Here is an 18,831-nt window from a genome sequence, read left to right as displayed (position 1 = left end):
AGATGATCAATTAAAATCTTATACAATTAATGAATGGGTGCAAGGAACTACAAGAAGGATCTGATTGCACAGCAGTCCCCATTGGAGATAGCAATCCATAGGATACAGGCAGGGGATGGGGTCCTAATAAAAACTTGGAAAGAAGCTACACTAACACCACAAGGGGAAGGTCCCTATGTTGTTTTATTTACTGCAGAAACAGCTATTCGAACCGCAGAGAGAGGATGGACTCATGCCAGCCGTATTAAAGGACCCATCGGTGACGAGAAGTGGGAGGTAGCTCCCGGGAGTGACGACTTGAAACTCACACTGCGACAAGCCCAATGGGTATTCCAGGTAAAGGCTTCCCCTGAAGAACACTACTGCTGCTGAGAAGAACTAAAAAAACCCCTCGTAGCTGGTTGCAACCCAGTTGACGAGTGAGGCAGAGGAGTGAATTGTGGAGAAAGATGGGCCTTAGGGGTATCCATTGGTACTTGGGGATTCTCACAGTGATCACATTTTGTATAGCAGCACAACGCCACCCACACCAAGCTTCCTTACATCCCTGTGTGACCTGGTACCTATACAGCCCAGTCTAAACCAAAAGGGTTACTATTTTTGCTTAAGCTCAAACCCAGGGAGGGGATACTGTAACCACCCAGGCTCATATTACTGTGCCTATTAGGGATGTGAAACTATTGCCTCAGATTGGGCACCTGGGGCTGGGCAGGATAAATATCTACAAGCAGGGCATGGACCCTATGGGTGCATACCTCCTAACCGAAACCCACAGTTGGGAAGATGGGCTGTGTGGGGATTAAAGACAGAGAGAGAGAGAAACATCTGCCAGCAACTATGGATAAGTGTAACAAATCCAGATAACCCAATGTGGCTGTTAGGGAAAATATGGGGTGTAAGTGACTTGCGGAATCAAACTCTATAACACATAGATGGGTTATAAAGCAGGTATGTTTATTCCAGCGCTGGGTGCAAGGGGGATAGCTCCACCAAACTTGCACACCAACTTGTAAAATCGTGACACAGATATAGGTACATCTCATACATAGTCAATGATTTCTCAGAATTCTGATACATATTCAATAGTTGTTTAGCATGCAGACCCCCTCTTGTTCTTATCAGGGGGATGCAACTCCTCTTCTGGTATTTACAACATCTATTCTCCTCCTTGCCTGATGTCTTCCGTGAGGTCTCACTCCTTATCTGCATCCTTCCTGCTCTCCCAGGCCCCTTGTTTCCTTTAAACAAAGAGGGAAGGAAGGGAGGGGTGCACGGGGGGGGGAATGGGAGGGGTGGAGGAGGGTTGATGTCAGACTGTGAAATCAATTTTTTTAATCTTAATTCTGCTTCAGAAACAACATCTGATTCCCACTCTCTCTGCTTGGTATTTTGTCTTTTGATGCAAACACGTAAGCCCCATTGGTGCCTGGTTCAGCAGTTCAGCTTCCTTTGTGCCCTTTGCCTGGTTGTAGGGAAGGTGGCAGGCTCTGATTCAATGAGGGTGTTGTATGGACACAGTATTTATCGCCATGTATCCAAAGGTGCAACAGTTTCTGGAGACCCGGGTGGGATCCTATAGGTGATGGTTCTTTCGCCACCAAGCATCCAGTTGCCAGCAGTGGGTGAGTTCACTGGGACTTTGGGGATGGGAGGTGCCAACTAGCAAGCCTTCAATATCTGCTACTAAAATCAGGCTTGGAAGCACGTTACACGTGGGAAATACACTTGGTGCAGGAAAGGGGATTTCCTTAGCCATCAAAAAAAGATGAAACTGCAGATCAACAAAAATGTAAGCACGTGACACTTGACTTGGCGGGTCTGTGGGAAGGTCAGCTTCTCCGTGTTTGTATTTCAGCCATCATCCTCCACACTGGAGAGGATTTATCCGCTTGGCTTGCTTAATTGCAGCACGTTTCACACGCGTGGATAACCTGTGCATATTGCGTCACTACCTCTGTGGCCTGAGGTGGTGCACCAGGCTGGAAATAAATAATGCCTTCTTGGGGTTGTTGAAGCTCTGCAAAAGTTTGCCAAGCAAAGTTGTGGATGCTCCATCCCTGGAGGTGTTCAAGGCCAGGCTGGATGGAGCTCTGGGCAGCAAGACTCTGTGGGTGGCATCTCTGCCCGAGGCAGTGGGGCTGGGGTTCTGAGTTCTTCACTGTCCCTTGCAAGCCAAGCCATTCTATGATTCTGCATTTCTATGATGTAAGCACCAGCCCCACAGCCCTGGTGCAGTGCATCACAAGAGCAGCAGCCTGCGGGGAGCCACCACCCGGAATCACAGAGATGTGAGGTCACAATGCCCCATCCTATGACTGTGCTGAGCTCCGTCATGAGCTCACAAGGCCTGGCCGCAGGCTTGGCTCAGTGCGACACTCACTGTGGCTGCAGCGGTGGTGTTGGAAGCGTGGTGCAAGTGTGGGGGCGGCCATGGACCCTGCCCGCCTTGTCCTCTTCCTCCTATTGGTGGCCATGAGTTTCCAGGAGAGCTGTGCTGCTCCGTGGCGAGCACGGGGAGCAGGTGAGTGGGTAGAGATGGGACCCAAACTGAGCAGCGCTGGGAGCAAGAAGTCAGGCTGTGTCCCCACGGCCCTGTAGTACACTTACCTGGGGCCTGCCTTCCATGGGGGTGTTGCTGGGTAGGGGGTGATGGGCAGCACTGCAGGAGCCGGGCAAGAGCCCGTGGCTGCGCTGCTCCCCAGGGCTGGCTCCAGCCATACCAGGCTGTAGCTCTGCTAATTGCTGGCTGCAGCACAGCCTTCGTCCTTGGAGAAGCCCGGGGAGAGTTCAGAAGAGGCGTGCTGGGCATGCATGAGCATTTCTGCTTCAGGCTCATGGCACTCCCCAGTTTCCAAGCCAGAGCCCCAGTCCACAGCCCAGGGGAAGAGACAGGTGTGCTTTCCTCCAGTGCCTCAGTGTGACCTTGCTGTCCATCAGAGGCCTCCCAGTAAGAAAGCCCTGGGGGGCTGCATCTTCTTCCACGTAATCTGTGAGAGATGTGGCACGTGGCCCGGAGAGAGCACTGCATACGCTGCCAGGTGCCAGCCTACGGGTCATCCCGTCCACCCTGCAACTTTGGAAATCATGACCTGAGTTATTCTCCCATGCCCCACATCCAGTTACTGAGGGAGAAGGAGATCACACCATATAGTGTATATAAGTGGGAACTTCTCTCATCTGTTCTTGATTCTAGATGATGAGCTTCGTGCTCCCTTTCCGGATGCTCCTTTGGATCCGGACTTCATGCCTGTGCCTGGGGGACAACCCAGGGGTAAGTTGTGAGTGTCTGTTTCCTTGCAGACTGAAACGTTCATGCTCTCAGGCTTCATTTCACCTGTATGCTCTGCTCTGCTACTCAGTTGATGCTGTAGTGTGTGACTAAAACTTTTCATGGGTCTTTGGTTGCAGAAGTGCCCCCAGTGTGGGCCTTGCCCGGTCATCGGTTTCCTCCTGTGCTGGAGCCCAGCTGGAATCCCAGCAGTGAGTACTCTGTCTTCACTGACTTGGCTGACTCGCCGCTGATCTTCAGATCTTCATGCACATGATATTTAACTTCATACATTCTGTTAAGGTCCGGAAAGAGAAGAGGATGAATCCAAACAAGGAAAATACTCTCAGGCCTCATCCCGTCTCCTGAAGCGACTGCTGAAGGAAATGGAGAAGGCAGAGCGTGGTGGGTATACTTCAGTCTGTTCACTGTGGGACCTGGGAAGCTGAGGTGTGATATACAGGTGTGGGCAGGCTGTAGCCTGCACAGCAGGAAGGGATGGGTCAGAGCCGTGCTGCAGCCGTGTTCCCTGTATCACCTTGCAGGTGCTGTCAAGCACCAGAGCTGGTCTGCTGCCAGATGGTCTGCATCCAGCCAAGACCCAGAGGCAGCTGCTCCCCCAGCACAACCATTACTTGTCAGAGCTGCTTTGTGCAGTCGTTGGCACCCAGATGGCAGCAAGTGGCAAAGTGGCAAGCACTGTGCTTCTGTTCATCCAAAGCCCTCCGTGCAGCTGAGCAAGTTCAAGGCAGGAGGAGCATCCCGAGCAGGGTTGGCTGCCTTTGCTAATGCTGGAAATGAGGTGGAGATGCTAATTCTGAAGGCTTGGACTGTGTGTTAGATCTTGGATTTCAGCCTGCAGCTACCTGGCTGTGACGGGCTGGTGACAGCACAGAATGTGAGGGCCTTGCACAGGAGCTGATTCCTCAAGAGGTGTGAGGGAGTCAGCATTGTCCAATAGCTGGGAGGGCCCAAATGCCCTTGGGTAACAGAGGGGCTCACAGTGTACTTGGGGGGGGCCCTGGACTTTACCTGAGTTCAGGATTGGAGAAGCTCAGTTTTTGATGAGGGCACGTGACATCCCAATCCTACTGCCCTGCTTTCTTTCTAAAGGAACGGACCAACAAAGTGAGCGGGATGCACTCCAGGAAGGTGGATATCCCATGCTGCCGGTCCCGGATGCGCTGCAGGAAGGCAGATATCCCACACTGCCCGTCCCGGACAGAGGAATGCAGGCAGCACCAACTGGCATGCCAGGTAATTTCTGTCCCATGATCATACGGTGTCACAAACCAGAGTCACTGCGTGCCTGCAGGCTCTTGCTGCCAGCTCTTGCACACCAGGTCAGCAGCCAGACCTGAGCGTGTGAGCATAGAGCACATGTAAAAGAAGCAGGAGTGTTTCTCCCCTGGGCTGGCTCTGGCTGTGCCCTGTGCTGGCTGAAGCCTGACCTTCAGCCTGGGGGGCGTCCCACAGGGGGAGCTCAGGACACGCATGCCGGGAAAAGCGTGAGGGATTCTGCTCTGTAGCTCTCCCCACGGACCAAGCCCAGACCCCAGAGTACAGCCCCAGCTCTCGGCCCAGAGGAGGACACGGTAGTGCCTGTGCAGCCTCTCCGTACCCAACGAGAGGTGGAAGCAATCCTTCTTGTCCTCCGGTGCTTCGGCACCAGAGACGGAGGCACCCACTGACAAAATGACCTCTTGGGTCCATGAAGCACACTGAGAGATTATCTGTAATGCAGCTGAAGGTAACGTGGGACATTGTCTCATTTCTTCCAGGGATGAACACAGGCAAAAGCACAGAGGCTGCTGCTGCTGACACATCTGTGCGGAAGCGCCACATTCCGGTGACGGTCTCAGCGATGCTGCTGCCTGCGCTGGTGCTGGCCGTTGGTTTTGGGATATGGGTGCTCAAAGACTACCTGTGAGTTGGCCTTTCCCCAGAACACCTTATTGCTGCATTTGGCAATGAAGCATTTGTGGTGCCAGGATCCTGGACGGCCAAATCAGCCGCTGGCAGTACACTGCCAGGACTTAGGTTGCAAAGTCTTTCAAGTTTCCCCTTATTTCCTGTCAGTGAGTAGTGCTTTCTGAAACTCATTCTCACAGAGCACACAAGAGGGAAAAGAGAGCAGCAGAAGCAGCAGATGGAGCTGGGGAAGGCAACGAGACAGACTCTGACCCAGTCAAACAAGAATCTCCGTAATAGCTCCAGTCCGTTCCATTCTGCCATTGAAGAGGCCCGAAGTCTTCAAGGTCATCTGGAAGACCAGGAGCTTGAACTGAAAGCCATGAAAGAGATCCTTGGGAACAGTCCTGAGTGCTGCCTTCTGTCAGAGGATGGCCCTGAATGTGAGAGCAGAGCTTTTGTCCTTCATCCTGCATTCTCCAGGACAGGTATCACCAGCAGTTTGAAGATTCTTAGCTCGACACAGCTACATTCCTGTTGAGGGTCCTAATGAGGACCCAGAAAACGAGCTTCCTCTGACTGCTGGACAAAACGTAATGTCTTTGGAGATGTGGGTGAGAATGGCTGGTTTCAGGGAGAGCTGACAGATGGCACAAGAGGACTGGTCCCTTCCAATTTGATTGCGGAGCTTTCAGATGATGAACTGGATACACCTGGAGATCCTGTCAGAATTCCTGCATTGCTCCATCTGCAAGACTACCATTGCTCCACTCAATGGAACAACTCGATGTTGAGCAGAATGTGGTTGAGCTCCTTCGGGAACTCTCTGAGGCGACTGACAGCGGAACTGCATAGCTTTATTGTATATTAAAAATAACCAAACAACTGTCCCCTCCCTCTCCCTTCCCCTCGCACCCCTCCCCCCCCTCCCCCCCCCCCCCCCCCCAAAAAAAAAACAAAAAAAAAGACAAAAAAAACCCCCAAAAACCCTAAAAAAACAACAAAAAACAACCCACCCCCAATAAAACAAAAAACCAAAACCAATTAAAATCTCAACGCTGTTCTTTTTCTGGGATACACTGAGGTGATGCTTCTTCTAGCTTAGACTTTGCAATGAGTTTGTGTCACGGAGTTCTCTCTAGAGCTCACTCGGTGACAGTGGGAACAAACCCAGGGAGAGAAGGAACAAAGAACCTCCCCTCTCTAACAGCGCGGTGCAGCACGGCCGAGAGGGGAAGGGAAGGGAGATTGTGAATGGGTCTAGGAGGGAAAAAATGAAAAAAAACCAACGATCTGAGAATGAACAGCAGTTTAACGAACCCAGTGACACTAAACTGCAACGATGTTGCAGAACGGCGGGAGAAAAGCAGCAAATCCGCCAATCTTTATTGCGATAAGCCCTCCAGACAAGAGCATAAAGTCTTTGCCTGAGGGCAGGGTTAGTAGTAATGGATGTCAGTTTTGAAATTTCCAGTCCATTCACCACAGCACTTTCTGCCTCCATGTCCCATAACCAGAGCAGCTATGCTGGCATGCTCTCTTGGTTTCTGTCTAAACCACTGTACTATATCCATCAGTTCAGCTGCTGTATTATGGGCAGCAGGGTTTGGGGGGTTGGACACTGGTCAGGGCACTCCCACCAGCCTATCCTGCATTTTTTTTTTTTCATTTTTGGGTTACAATCAGTCAGATCTCAAATAGATCTAGTCCAAATGGAACCTCAAAATCTGACTTTTTAGTGCCTTCATTTACAGAGTCCATTTTATACAGATTTCCTTGTACAGGGTCCCCATGGTCTTCCAGAGAGATGTTCCTGATCTTCCATAGGAGAATGATTGAATTAGGTTTTTTCCCCATCAAAACTGCCACCTGTCTTTCCAGTTTTTCAACACTGTCATTCAATAGCTGATTTGCATCAGCCTGAGCCTCTTCAGTTATGTTCAGACAGTTCAAGGCCATCAGCAGTGGCCATGCCACCATGAACGCAGCTAACTGTCATTCTCAAGTTGTAAGTATGTCTTTGCTGAGACCATGGAAATACTCAGTCAGGTGGGCCAGGGACTCATGGACCCTCCCTCCGTCCCACACAGGGCCCCATTTTTCAGTGACAGAAGCAATGCTGCATTTTGAGGATCCTAGGAATCCCAGGACATGCCCTGACAAAAGGTCATTCAAAGGGGTAGTCTTTCCCCATCCAAACCACCCCATGATATTCACAGAATCACAGAATTGTAGGGGTTGGAAGGGACCTCCAGAGACCATTGAGTCCAACCCCCCTGCCAAAGCAGGTTCCCTACACCACGTCGCACAGCTCGGCATCCAGGCAGGTCTTGAATATCTCCAGAGAAGGAGATTCCACAACCACCCTGGGCAGCCTGTTCCAGTGCTCTGTCACCCTCACCGTAAAGAAGTTATTGCACACATTAGTGCAGAACTTCCTATGCTGTACTTTCATCCCATTACCCCTAATCCTGTCCCCACGCATTACTGAAAAGAGACCAGACTCACCACTATGACCCCCACACCTCAAGTATTTATTAACCTGGATCCTGTCCCCTCTCAGCCTTCTTTTCTCAAGGCTAAACAGACCCAGTTCCCTCAGTCTCTCCTCACTGGGGAGATGCTCCAGGCCCTTCACCATCTTAGTGGCCCTCCGCTGGACTCTTTCCAAGAGATCCCTGTCTTTTTTGTACTGGGGAGCCCAGAACTGGACACAATATTCCAGATGAGGCCTCACCAGGGCAGAGTAGAGGGGGAGGATCACCTCCTTCGACCTGCTGGACACGCTCTTTTTAATGCACCCCAGGATGCCATTGGCTTTTTTGGCTACAAGGGCACACTGCTGGCTCAAGGTCAATCTGTCGTCCACCAGGATTCCCAGGTCCCTCTCAGCAGAGCTCCTCTCCAGCAGCTCATCCCCCAGCCTGTACTGGTGCATGCAATTATTTCTCCCTAGGTGCAAGACTCTACACTTGCTTTTGTTAAACCTCATCCGGTTTCTTACTGCCCAGCTCTCCAGCCTGTCCAGGTCTCGCTGAATGGCAGCACAGCCTTCAGGTGTGTCAGCCAATCCTCCCAACTTCGTGTCTTCAGCAAACTTGCTGAGGGTGGTCATTGATGAAGATGTTGAACAAGACCGGACCCAGCACAGACCCCTGGGGGACGCCGCTAGTTACAGCCCTGCAGCCAGACACTGCACCGCCAACGACAACACTCTGCACTCTGCCAGTCAGCCAATTCTCGACCCACTTCACTGTCCAATCACCTACCCCATACTTCCTCAACTTTGGTATAAGTATGTCATGGGAGACTGTATCAGTTATAGAGGTTATAGAGTTCAATTCCTGTAGTCAATTTGGTGGCCCAGGTGGGACCAGCTCTGTTCGCTGCAGGACCAGCTGAGAGGGAGACACTTTTGGCGCACCCTGAGATTTCTCTGAAGGACTCCCTTCCTCACCTGATCACTGCAGGGACAGACAAGGACCACCCATAGGTGGACCAGGTATGTGTATGGTAAGTGGAGCCCATATGTCTTGAGGAGACATCCTACACAGTTTACAGCCATACGTGCTGCTCCCAGGGAGGTGAGCTCATGGCTTTGGTTGCCAGCTGGGGTAGGAAGACTCCTTGGGTGAGTTCCTATGAAAGGGAACTGTATGTCATATGAATGGAAACAAGAACAAATACTCTCTCCCAGGTAGTTGACAATAGGAGGGACCTAGGTTGGTCTCTCCTACGGGTATGGGATATAGTGGATAGCCTGTCAAATGGTAGCCTGGGTTCTCCAAGTTGTAATCACGGGGCTTATAGGTTGTATGTTCAATATTATCATCTGCTTTAAGTGTTTGGTACCGTGTGTCAAGCCGACTCTGGGAAAAACATTAACGTTTGCAACTGGTCGACCAGAGTATGAGTGTTATTAAGATTCCAGCTAGAAAACGTTGTCAGCATTGTGTAGTATGAATAAACCATGGTTTTTGATCTAAATGTCAGAGTGAGTGTGGTGTGAGTGAGACACAGAACAGCTGCAGGGTGAGTGCCGAGTCCCGATCCATGTTTCCTTCCTCCTGTGAGGGAAATGGCCGGACACGGACAAAGTGAAAGACTGTGTTGTCTGTCCACTCATATGTACTTTCTGCTTGTATGTAAGAAGACAGGAGTTTGTACTCTGTAGATTAGTAAGATTGTCCTGAGGAGAGGTGTACATTCCACCCGACCAATGAGTGTCAACCCATTTAGGTAATACTATGTACTGCTTGCGAGGAAGTGTGTGAGGGAGGTGGTTCAATCAGTGCTGGTTCTGTGGCACAGTGTTTATAACTGAAGAATACAGACTGTATTAAGGCAGTTTATGTGAACATTCTTATGAAGAACTGTACTGTTTGACAAACTGTTTTGATGGTATAAGAAAGTGTAATTGTTAATTATATATGAAAGTGTACTTGAGGGAATGTGGAAGTGTATCTGAGCATACAAATAGAGGAAGCATTTACAGAGGAAAAAGGGTTAAAGTGAGTTTACCTGCATTGACATGAGAGCAACACCCTGCACCGCTGCCCTGTGAGCTGAGCAGAGCAGAGCAGAGACACAGTCCCCGTGTATCAGGTAGTGTTATTCTGCTTACCAAATGAATGCGTTCACTACAGAAGAGGCAAATCTTCCCCTCTGCTCCATTTGTGGCATACTCTGGAGTTCAAGGCATTGCAAAGCTATGGAACATCTACTTTCTTTCAATGATGACACCTTAGTGTGCTCTGGGCTCTCATTTCAATTGCATCTAAAGAAGTCTAGGGTCATGCCAGCTGACAGGAAGCTGGCAAATGTTGTCTCGTTGTAAGGAAGAGCAAGAAAGATGACATGGGCAATTATGGACCTGTCAGTCCAGAGCCTGGTAAAATCATGGAGAAAATGATGGTGGGAGTTATGGAAAAACAGCTGAAGGACAATTCTGTCATTGGTCGCAGCCAACACAAGTTTGTGAGGCGAAGGTCCTGTTAAATTTAAGCTCATTCTGTGACACAGTTATCCGTTTAGTTGACCAAGGGAAGCCAGTTGATGTAATCCTTGAGGATTTCAGTGGAGATTTTGACACTGTTTCTCACAACAACCTTCTGGACAGAATGTTCTGCATATGGCTAGACAGAAACACAATGTGGTGGGTGAGCAGTTGGCCAGTAGGTCAGTCCCAAAGGATTATAGTCAGTGGGTTCCATCAGGATGGTAGATGGTCACTGTCGGGGTCCCCAGGGTTCCATTTGGGGGCCACTTTCCTTTCATGTTTATGCAGATGACTTGAATGCAGGACTAGAAGACGTTCTGAGCAAGTTTGCTGATGAGACCAGATGAGGAGGTGCTGTTGCCTCCACTGAGGGTGGAGAGGACTTGCAGAGAGATGTGGACAAGTCAGAGAACTGGGTACCAGTTGGTACTAAGCACCAAGTGCATAAAGTATAACAAGAACAAGTGCCTGATTGTGCACCTGGGTAGGGGCAATGCTGGACATACACACTGACTGGATATGGGACACTGGAGAGGAGTCTGACTGGAAAGGGTTGGGGTGCTGGTCAGCATCACACTGAATGTGAGTCAGCAGTGTGCCAAGGCAGCCAGGAAAGACAACAGTCCCCTGGAGTGTATGAAGCAACTTATTGCCAGCTGGGTGAGGGAAAGGATCATCCCTCTGCTCTGCATTGCTACTGCCTCACTAGCAGCACTAGGTGCACTTCTGGGCACCGCAGAACATAAAGGACTTCAAACTCTGGGAGAATGTGCAAAGGAGGGCACTGGAACTGAGAGATCTGAAGTTCAGAGTTTCACAGGGATTGACTGCTTGTTCAGACTGGGCCCTTCTCACATCCCACATCCTGCAATGAGACACAGGGCACATGTGGGATAGGAACTTAACAGCATCCTTGCACCACATGCAGAGCCTGGGATCTTCCGTTCCTATGTCTTTCACTTAACATCATATAGACTTCCAACTCACTGCCACAGGAAGTGCCCTGAGCCAACATGAGAGACAGGATCTCCCTACTTCTGGTCTTGCAATCAGGGCTTGACCTGTCTGCTTCATAAGGCAAAGGAGAGGTTTCTTAGCATGCCAGTGCCTTTGCCTGCCTGTAGTCATGGCTTCCAGTTATCTTCTCTAACAAGTCCCTTGGGAAGCTTGCTTGTTAATGTTCCTCAGTGGGCCCATTAATACTCCAAGAAACTTCACTGTTACTTCTGACTTTGTCTTGTTGAGCACTTTGTGCAAACTTCTCTCTGCACTGGAGGCTGATGAACTCAGCATCAAATGCGCCCTGGGGCCCATTATAACCTAAAGAATCTCCTGTGCCTTATGCCATCTTGTTATCTTCTTCAGGTTATCAGAACTTGTTCAGCAAAAAGGAGGGATATCTGGAGAGAGATTAAAGAGAAAGAATCCATTATAAATTTATTGTCTCTTTATTTATAGCTGGGTTTAAAGCAGCACTGTGCAACTGATACCAATCCAGGATGTCCCAATGAGTTCTGTACTGTTACTGTGTTGACAAAGGTCCTTCTCAACCTCCCCACCCAATTTCTGCTCACAATGGACCTATGGGACTTGCATCACTTTCCTTCACATCACTCTTCTCCTCTGCATTCATCCGCTCAGTGTTAAAACTGCTTTGCACCAACTCCCACTGGCTTTCCTCAGAGAACCAGCTACACATGGAAAAGGAAAGATTTCTCTTTTTTATCTGGCCAGCAAATGGAAGGAAAGGTGATGCAATTGAATGAACAGTAAAACACAGGGATCAACTGCATGCCATGTTCAAGCTGCATCTATTGAAGTTTGATTTTCATATGGAATATTTTTAAAAGAAATGATTTAGACTGAGATAGGATAGGATAGATTGAATCACAGTGAAGTAGTTGACAACAGAGGCCATCAGACTCTGGGAGATGGAGCAAATTCCAGTAATCTTCCTGGGATAGATCAGCCAGGTAGTTGAGAGGTATCAACTTAAAACTGAACAGGACTTGTGAGTATTTCACACATTGAGATGGGTTAACACATTCTCATTGATTTCTATCTTTGTCTCCAACTCTGTTTTTCACTTTTACTGACATTAATGAACATCTTTCAGACTTCGTGCCTTAATAAAAAAGAGACAGTGATTGAGAAAAAGAAAAAGTATAAGAAGAAAAAGAAAAAGAATAGATAGGAAGGGATAGATCAAATCACAGTGAAGGAGTTGACAACACATTCCATCAGACTTTGGGGAGATGGAACAAATTCCAGTAATCCCCCTGAAAGTCAGAAATCAGACAGATAATTGGGAGGTATCTGACTGAACAAAGAGCAAGGGATGGAGAAATCTAGAGGGCAGTGGGAGTAGTGTGTGCCCAAATGGCCTGCTGAAAACATGCCCTTAACCATGGCCATTTCTTTAGGAGAGCTGAAAAAACTTGGAGGATGAGACACATCAAATAGGCAGCAGGGAAGAGTAGTGCTGGGCACCAGGCTATAGTCACAGGGCATTGGCACTGGCACCACTGTCTGTGTCTCTGAATCTGAAGACATTTGTGTCCAGCGAACACAGTTCTGGAAAACATTGTAGTTTCAGTAAAAGAAAAAAAAAGACATCAAATCACCTCAAAGATTCATATTTACAGCTTAAAATGGAACAAGACTCATGAGAATTTTTCATGTTAAGAAGGGTTAACACATTTTCATTGATTTCCATCTTTGTTTTCAATAATTTGTTTCAGTTTTATTGACATTTATGATCAACTATTAAGCTTACAGCCTCAAAATAAATAAATAAATAAAAAGAGATACATTTGCATCTTGCACATGGCCTGATGCCCCTTTGACATTCACAGTTCCCACAAGTCCTTCCATGCCGGAGAGTATGAGATCCAGCAGAGCACCTCTCCTCTTTGGTTCCTCCATGGCTTGGTCAAGAAGCTGCCATCTGTGCTCTCCATGGATCTGCTGGATGGCACATGCCCTGCTGTGCTGTCCCTGCCGCAGATAATGGAGTGACAAAGGCCAACAAATGGGACAAGGGACAGACAACATCAGATTCCCATCTGTCTGCAGAGGGCACCTTCCATTGACTGTCCCTGATCAGGAAGACAAGAAAAGACACTGATGGTCTCCTCTGTTGGCCATTTCCATTAGTTCTGACCTGTCTGCTCTGCCATCCCCAGGCAGAGCTCAGTGCACTCTCACAGAGGGCAGTCGCTCTTCCTTGTCTCCTCACCCATCCATCCTAAAGACTCGGTATCCCCCTTGTGCTACAGTGCAGTTGTGGAAGCCATTAAACTGTGTCCCCATGGTCCAAACAGGAGCTCAGGCCAGCAGCTCTATCAAGATTTCTAGCTTACTGTTTGTTGGTGTTTGCATTAGTGCAAAACCACAGAAGTAAACATCCTAATTGAAAAGCATCACTGGACATAGCCTGACTGGATAGCTCATCTATGGTATCAGTGTGCAGAAGGTGGCACACAAACATTAGACTGATCGTGGGTCTTGGAGGTGACGTAGCAGCACGGACACACCATGGGCATGGCTTTGCTGAAGGCCCTGTGCTGCACTTGCAGCTGCGTGTGAATTCACCAGACAGCCGGTGCTATCCCCTCTCTGGCCCTCAGCTGATGCCCAGGAAGGAGGTGTCTATCTCAGGGATTTCCCACACGGTTTACAAGCACTGGCACACATCAGGAGCAGCCCAGGCACCTTGGGCATCACCCAGTGTCTGTGTGTGAGCAGCTGCCTCCCAGCTGAAGGACCGAGGACTCAGAGCAGGAGCACACATGCAGGCAACTCCTTGTGCACTTCTGAACTGAACCAGAGGAATCCCAATGATACTGTGTGTCCATGGGGAGCTGAATCCCATTTCAGCTCCAGGATTTCTGTCAAGGGATGAGACTCCTGCACTGCCTCAGCTGGATCACTGTCCTGCACAGGGAAAGTCCAAACCTCGCCTTCCTTGTCTGGGTGCCCTTATTGTTTCATCAAACGAACTCTGGGAGCACTCCCCATATGTCTCCAATCAGTCACTGACCACTGGACATTTGGTGGTTAATTGAGCGAATTTCAAAGCACAGTCATGATGCTGTTTTCTTTCAGGAGCTGTTGGCCATGAGGACCCAGGGACATGTCAGGGGAGACAAGTGGGAAAGATAAAAATGACATAATCTGCTGCTTGCTTGTCAAGGCTCCTGGGACACAGGGAGCTCATAAAAGTGTGCAGGGCTGCAGAGAGACAGCTGTGCCCAGGAGCAGCTCTTGTGCACAGCACAGCCTGCAGGTGACAGAAGGAGAGGAGAGAAATTGAAGAGAACTTTCAGGAAGTGTGAAGTGTGAGTGGGCTGTGAGCTCTCTGCAGGAGCATTGCTCACAGACCATGACAAGGTAAGTCTCACAGCTGACCATGAGCTGCTTTTAATTAAGGGGTAACTATAACTGGGACATCCCATAGGAGATCTGACTGCAGGCACTGCATGTTTCTTTACTGTGGAAAAAGCTTTCTGCTCCAGCTGAGACGGGTGCCCAGGGCTGTCCTGCAGAGCAGGGTCCCTGCTGTGCCCCAGGGGCTGTGTGCCGGGTATGGGACTCTGCCGCCTGCCAGGCTCAGCACTCAGCCTGCCCGGGGAGCTGCCCAGGGCGCTGCGGGGAGACGTGTGGGGGGAAGGAGCCCCCGGCAGGGTTTGTGCTGCCACAGCTGCTGCCTGGGGCAGGGGGATCAGAGATCCATTGCACAACTCTGTTTTCTAGGGCCCTTGGAAGAGGAGATACAAGGCAGGGGATTCCCATTTCTTGTTCTGAGGCAAAACGAATTGGAGGCAGAAAGTGGCTGTCACATTTCTGAGAATTTTGCATCTGTAAGTTGCTTTTTTTGTGAACAGTCATACGTTTTGTGCTTCCAGTCTCCCATTTTTTGAAGGATGATTATTAATATTAATTATCATCATTTTCTGTAGGTATGAATAATTCACTTTAGCTGCAAAGAGGCAGCATTTTCTAACTGAAGTTGAATGGCACAGAGGCTGCTTTTGGGGCACTAAGAGCAGTTGGGGTAAAGATACGAGACAGGAAACAGATGAAAATATCCAGCTAGACAGGATAAGGTAAGAAAGTAAGAGGAATGGTTAGAGCTCCATATGCTGCTTCTGCCTAAGGAATGCTGAATAAAATGAAATTAAATGCAAGTAATGGTGCTAAATGTACACTGTTGTAGGAGAATTAAAACATTTTATATTATTGCAGGAGGAGTGTCTCTGAGAATGGTCTGGACTTGTCATTATCTTCTGGTCTCTGACCAGGACTGCAAGCCCAACAACAGCAGATGCCCAACAGCAGCTCCGTCAGCGAGTTCCTCCTGCTGCCGTTGGCAGACACGCGGCAGCTGCAGCTCCTGCACTTCTGGCTCTTCCTGTCCATCTACCTGGCTGCCCTCCTGGGCAACGGCCTCATCAGCACAGCCGTAGCCTGCGACCGCCGCCTGCACACCCCCATGTACTTCTTCCTCCTCAACCTGGCCCTCCTCGACCTGGGCTGCATCTCCACCACTCTCCCCAAAGCCATGCCCAACGCCCTCTGGGACACCAGGGCCATCTCCTACACAGGATGTGCTGCACAGCTCTTTTTCTTTGTTTTCTTCCTCTCAGCAGAGTATTCCCTTCTCACCATCATGTCCTATGACCGCTATGTTGCCATCTGCAAGCCCCTGCACTACGGGACCTTGATGGACAGCAGAGCTTGTGCCACCATGGCAGCAGCTGCCTGGGGCACTGGGGTTCTCTATTCCCTGCTGCACACTGCCAGCACGTTTTCACTGCCTCTCTGCAAAGGCAATGTTGTGAACCAGTTTTTCTGTGAAATCCCCCAGATCCTCAAGCTCTCCTGCTCAGCCACCTATCTCAGGGAAGTTGTGTTTCTCATTTTTGGTTCCAGCTTAGCCTTTGGCTGCTTTGTTTTCATAGTGGTGTCCTATGTGCAGATCTTCATGGCTGTGCTGAGGATGCCCTCTGAGCAGGGACGGCACAAAGCCTTCTCCACGTGCCTCCCTCACCTGGCTGTGGTCACCCTATTTGTCTGCACTGGCTTTTTTGCCCACCTGAAGCCCCCGTCCATTTCCTCCCCACTCCTGGATCTGACAGTGGCACTTCTGTACGCAGTGGTTCCTCCAACACTGAACCCTATTATCTACAGCATGAGGAACAGGGAGATCAAGCACGCTCTCAGGAAGGTGTTGCAATAAGCACTATTCCAGCTACAATAAAATGCACAACTTCCTCAATAGGATTCCCAGTGATGGTTCTTTATGTTTTATGCATCTTTGTCTGTTTGATTATGTGACATATAGGAATGTGCAAAAAAAAAAAAATGTTATTGAACTTATAAATAAAAATGTATTTAAATTCTTTCCTACCTAATTTCCATTTTCTCACTCCAAGAACTCATGTAAACATGGAATCATATTCCCTGAATATGTTTTAAGATACCTAAAAAGCTTTCAAAATAGACTTACTTAGCTTTTCTTTCTTCCTACTTTGCCTGGATTTTGGGAGGTACAGCCACAGACAGCAGCACAAAGTGCTCTTTTCATTTCTGTGCTCTTTCCAGTCAGTAGCCAGCAATATGAACAGGTCTGTCAGAGCTGGTCTCCTTGCTGGCACTGCCATAACAAGAGGGCCCCTTCAGAGCAGGTCCAGAGAACTGGAGGCCTCTTCCAAATCTGGTTTAAGGAATGTACCTCAGGAGCTGCTCCCTGAGAAGACATCAAGATATTCTGATGCATTTCACTGACTGGCAGGGATAGTTTCAGAAGTCCCAAGGAGATCTGTAAGGGACTCAAGGCAGTGCTGAGGTTTAGAATCTGTGGTCTAAGGTCAAGATAAAAAGAAAACAATTATAAATATGATATATGCATATATACATATCTTATATATATAGTATATTTTCACATATATACAATATATGCAGTTGCTAACATATGTGCATGTACTAATACATGTACATATCATACATAGATGATAGAAGTATATATGCATATCTGTTTGCAAGTCCAGGACCTGTTGCAGGGTTTTTAACAGCCCCAAGGTTCACTGTAGGAACTGGAGAGGCTGTTTTCCTACTGCAGGAGTTGGAGCAACTGCAGAGCTCATTGCCAGAGCTGAAATCACCGCAGGACCTGTGACTGAAGTTGCAGCAGCCACTGGGCTCATTGGAGGGGTTGGAGTGACCACAGGGCTGTACCTCCTGGCACAGTGCACCTCCCTTGGGAGGAATTTGTTTCATTTTCTTATCACAATACTTGGAACAGCTAGAGGACCAGTAGCAGGAGTGACTGCAGAGCTCATTATGAGGGGTGGAGTGACAGCGGGATCTGTCCAGAGCATGGAGCAAACGCAGGACATGTGGCAAAACCTTGGAGCTGCTGCAGGGTCTGTGCCAAGAGTTGCAGAGGCTGCAGCACTGTCAGCATTTCCAGCTCTCTGGATCTGGCACACTGCAGTCATGTGTGTTTCTTGGGGGCTACCAGGGCCACACCAGAACTGCCCCCAATATTCTACCAGTTTCTCAGGATCCTGCAGTTTCTCGGAGATGAAGTTCCAAAGCCCTGGGGGTGCCCACCGCTCCAGGCAGCTGCCCAGACCATCCCACACCCCCTGCCATGCAGAGCCTTCTCACCTTGGGGCAGATCTCTCACTGATATTTCTGAATAACTGTTTAATCTGAAACATAAGCTGAAACACATTAATGACACATAACAGTGGGAGTGTGCTGGTGTGAGCACCCCACGGATAGTGAAAATTTTCAAGAGCTATTGGAACTAGTTGTCAATCTCCAGGACAAAAAGAAGTGAGAGTGAGTCTGAGGGACTACTGGAAAGTGTCATCCCTTCTCTCCTCCGTAGCAAGACTCCCTGAGGAGTCCAAGTCAAGGGTGTAATTACTAATGTTATCAACAGTATAACTTCCATAACTCAAAGATGACATCAGAGATGAATGTGCACAAAACTTCATTTTGTCAGCTGCCAATTTTATCATGATATAAACCAGAGTCAAACAGCATACCAAAATAAATACCCTAATCCAGCCCCCAGAGCTGGCAAACAGTACAGCAAGGAAAACAAGCAGCAAGCAAGGAGCTGTGCAATGCAGCTTCATGAGAAGACTCAACAAGCTCCACACCACAAATGGGGAAACAATCAGCATCATGGCCTGCAGTTCTCCAGCTCCCACAAAGACCTGTGTTAACTCACTCAGGACAGATGTGCTGTTATCTCAATCGCTGGAGTCTCACATCGGGCACCAAAATGATGGTGGTTGTAGAATCCAGCATGTGGCTCAGCAGCACACAGTGCTTTGTGCACTGCCCCATTCCCAGTGGGATGGGGAAGAGAATTGGGGAAAAAAAGTACAACTTGTGGGTTGTAACAAAGCAATTTGAAAAAAGAGATAAAAGCAGAGGTGTAATAGTTATCACTATATATCCATTTATATGGAGTAGTATGTAACAACTGATGCACAAGCGCTTGCTCAGCATCACCAGACTGATGCTCAGTTGGGCACTGGGAAGAGAAGAGAGTGAGATAAACTGCCACCCCTTTCAATACAATTTCTGCTTGCTGTCAGGTGCTACAAAACGTCCCTTTGACCACTTCCAG

General features: G+C 48.9%; 1 protein-coding gene across 1 annotated transcript; it reads left to right on the top strand.

The window, feature by feature from the left end:
• The first annotated feature begins 323 nt into the window (after nt 1–323).
• Nucleotides 324–6,092, top strand: LOC146760439 (uncharacterized). The gene is made up of 6 exons (XM_085551439.1): nt 324–336; nt 3,409–3,480; nt 3,572–3,673; nt 4,382–4,525; nt 5,050–5,194; nt 5,380–6,092. Exons 1-6 carry the CDS (start codon nt 324–326, stop codon nt 5,474–5,476), a joined length of 573 nt encoding a protein of 190 aa, XP_085407565.1. The 3' UTR covers nt 5,477–6,092.
• The last annotated feature ends 12,739 nt before the right edge of the window (nt 6,093–18,831 follow it).

Source organism: Coturnix japonica, chromosome 6, assembly GCF_054131305.1.
Source record: "Coturnix japonica strain WE chromosome 6, WE-NBRP24, whole genome shotgun sequence".
In the NCBI taxonomy this organism is placed as follows: domain Eukaryota; kingdom Metazoa; phylum Chordata; class Aves; order Galliformes; family Phasianidae; genus Coturnix; species Coturnix japonica.
This window is presented reverse-complemented; position numbering and strand designations above follow the sequence as displayed.

Bases quoted from the DNA above. Each gene is read 5' to 3' on its own strand.
- LOC146760439 (XM_085551439.1), top strand. The intron at 3,674-4,381 runs GTGGGTATACTT...TTCTTTCTAAAG, and splicing joins AATGGAGAAGGCAGAGCGTG to GAACGGACCAACAAAGTGAG. The intron at 5,195-5,379 runs GTGAGTTGGCCT...TCATTCTCACAG, and splicing joins TGGGTGCTCAAAGACTACCT to AGCACACAAGAGGGAAAAGA.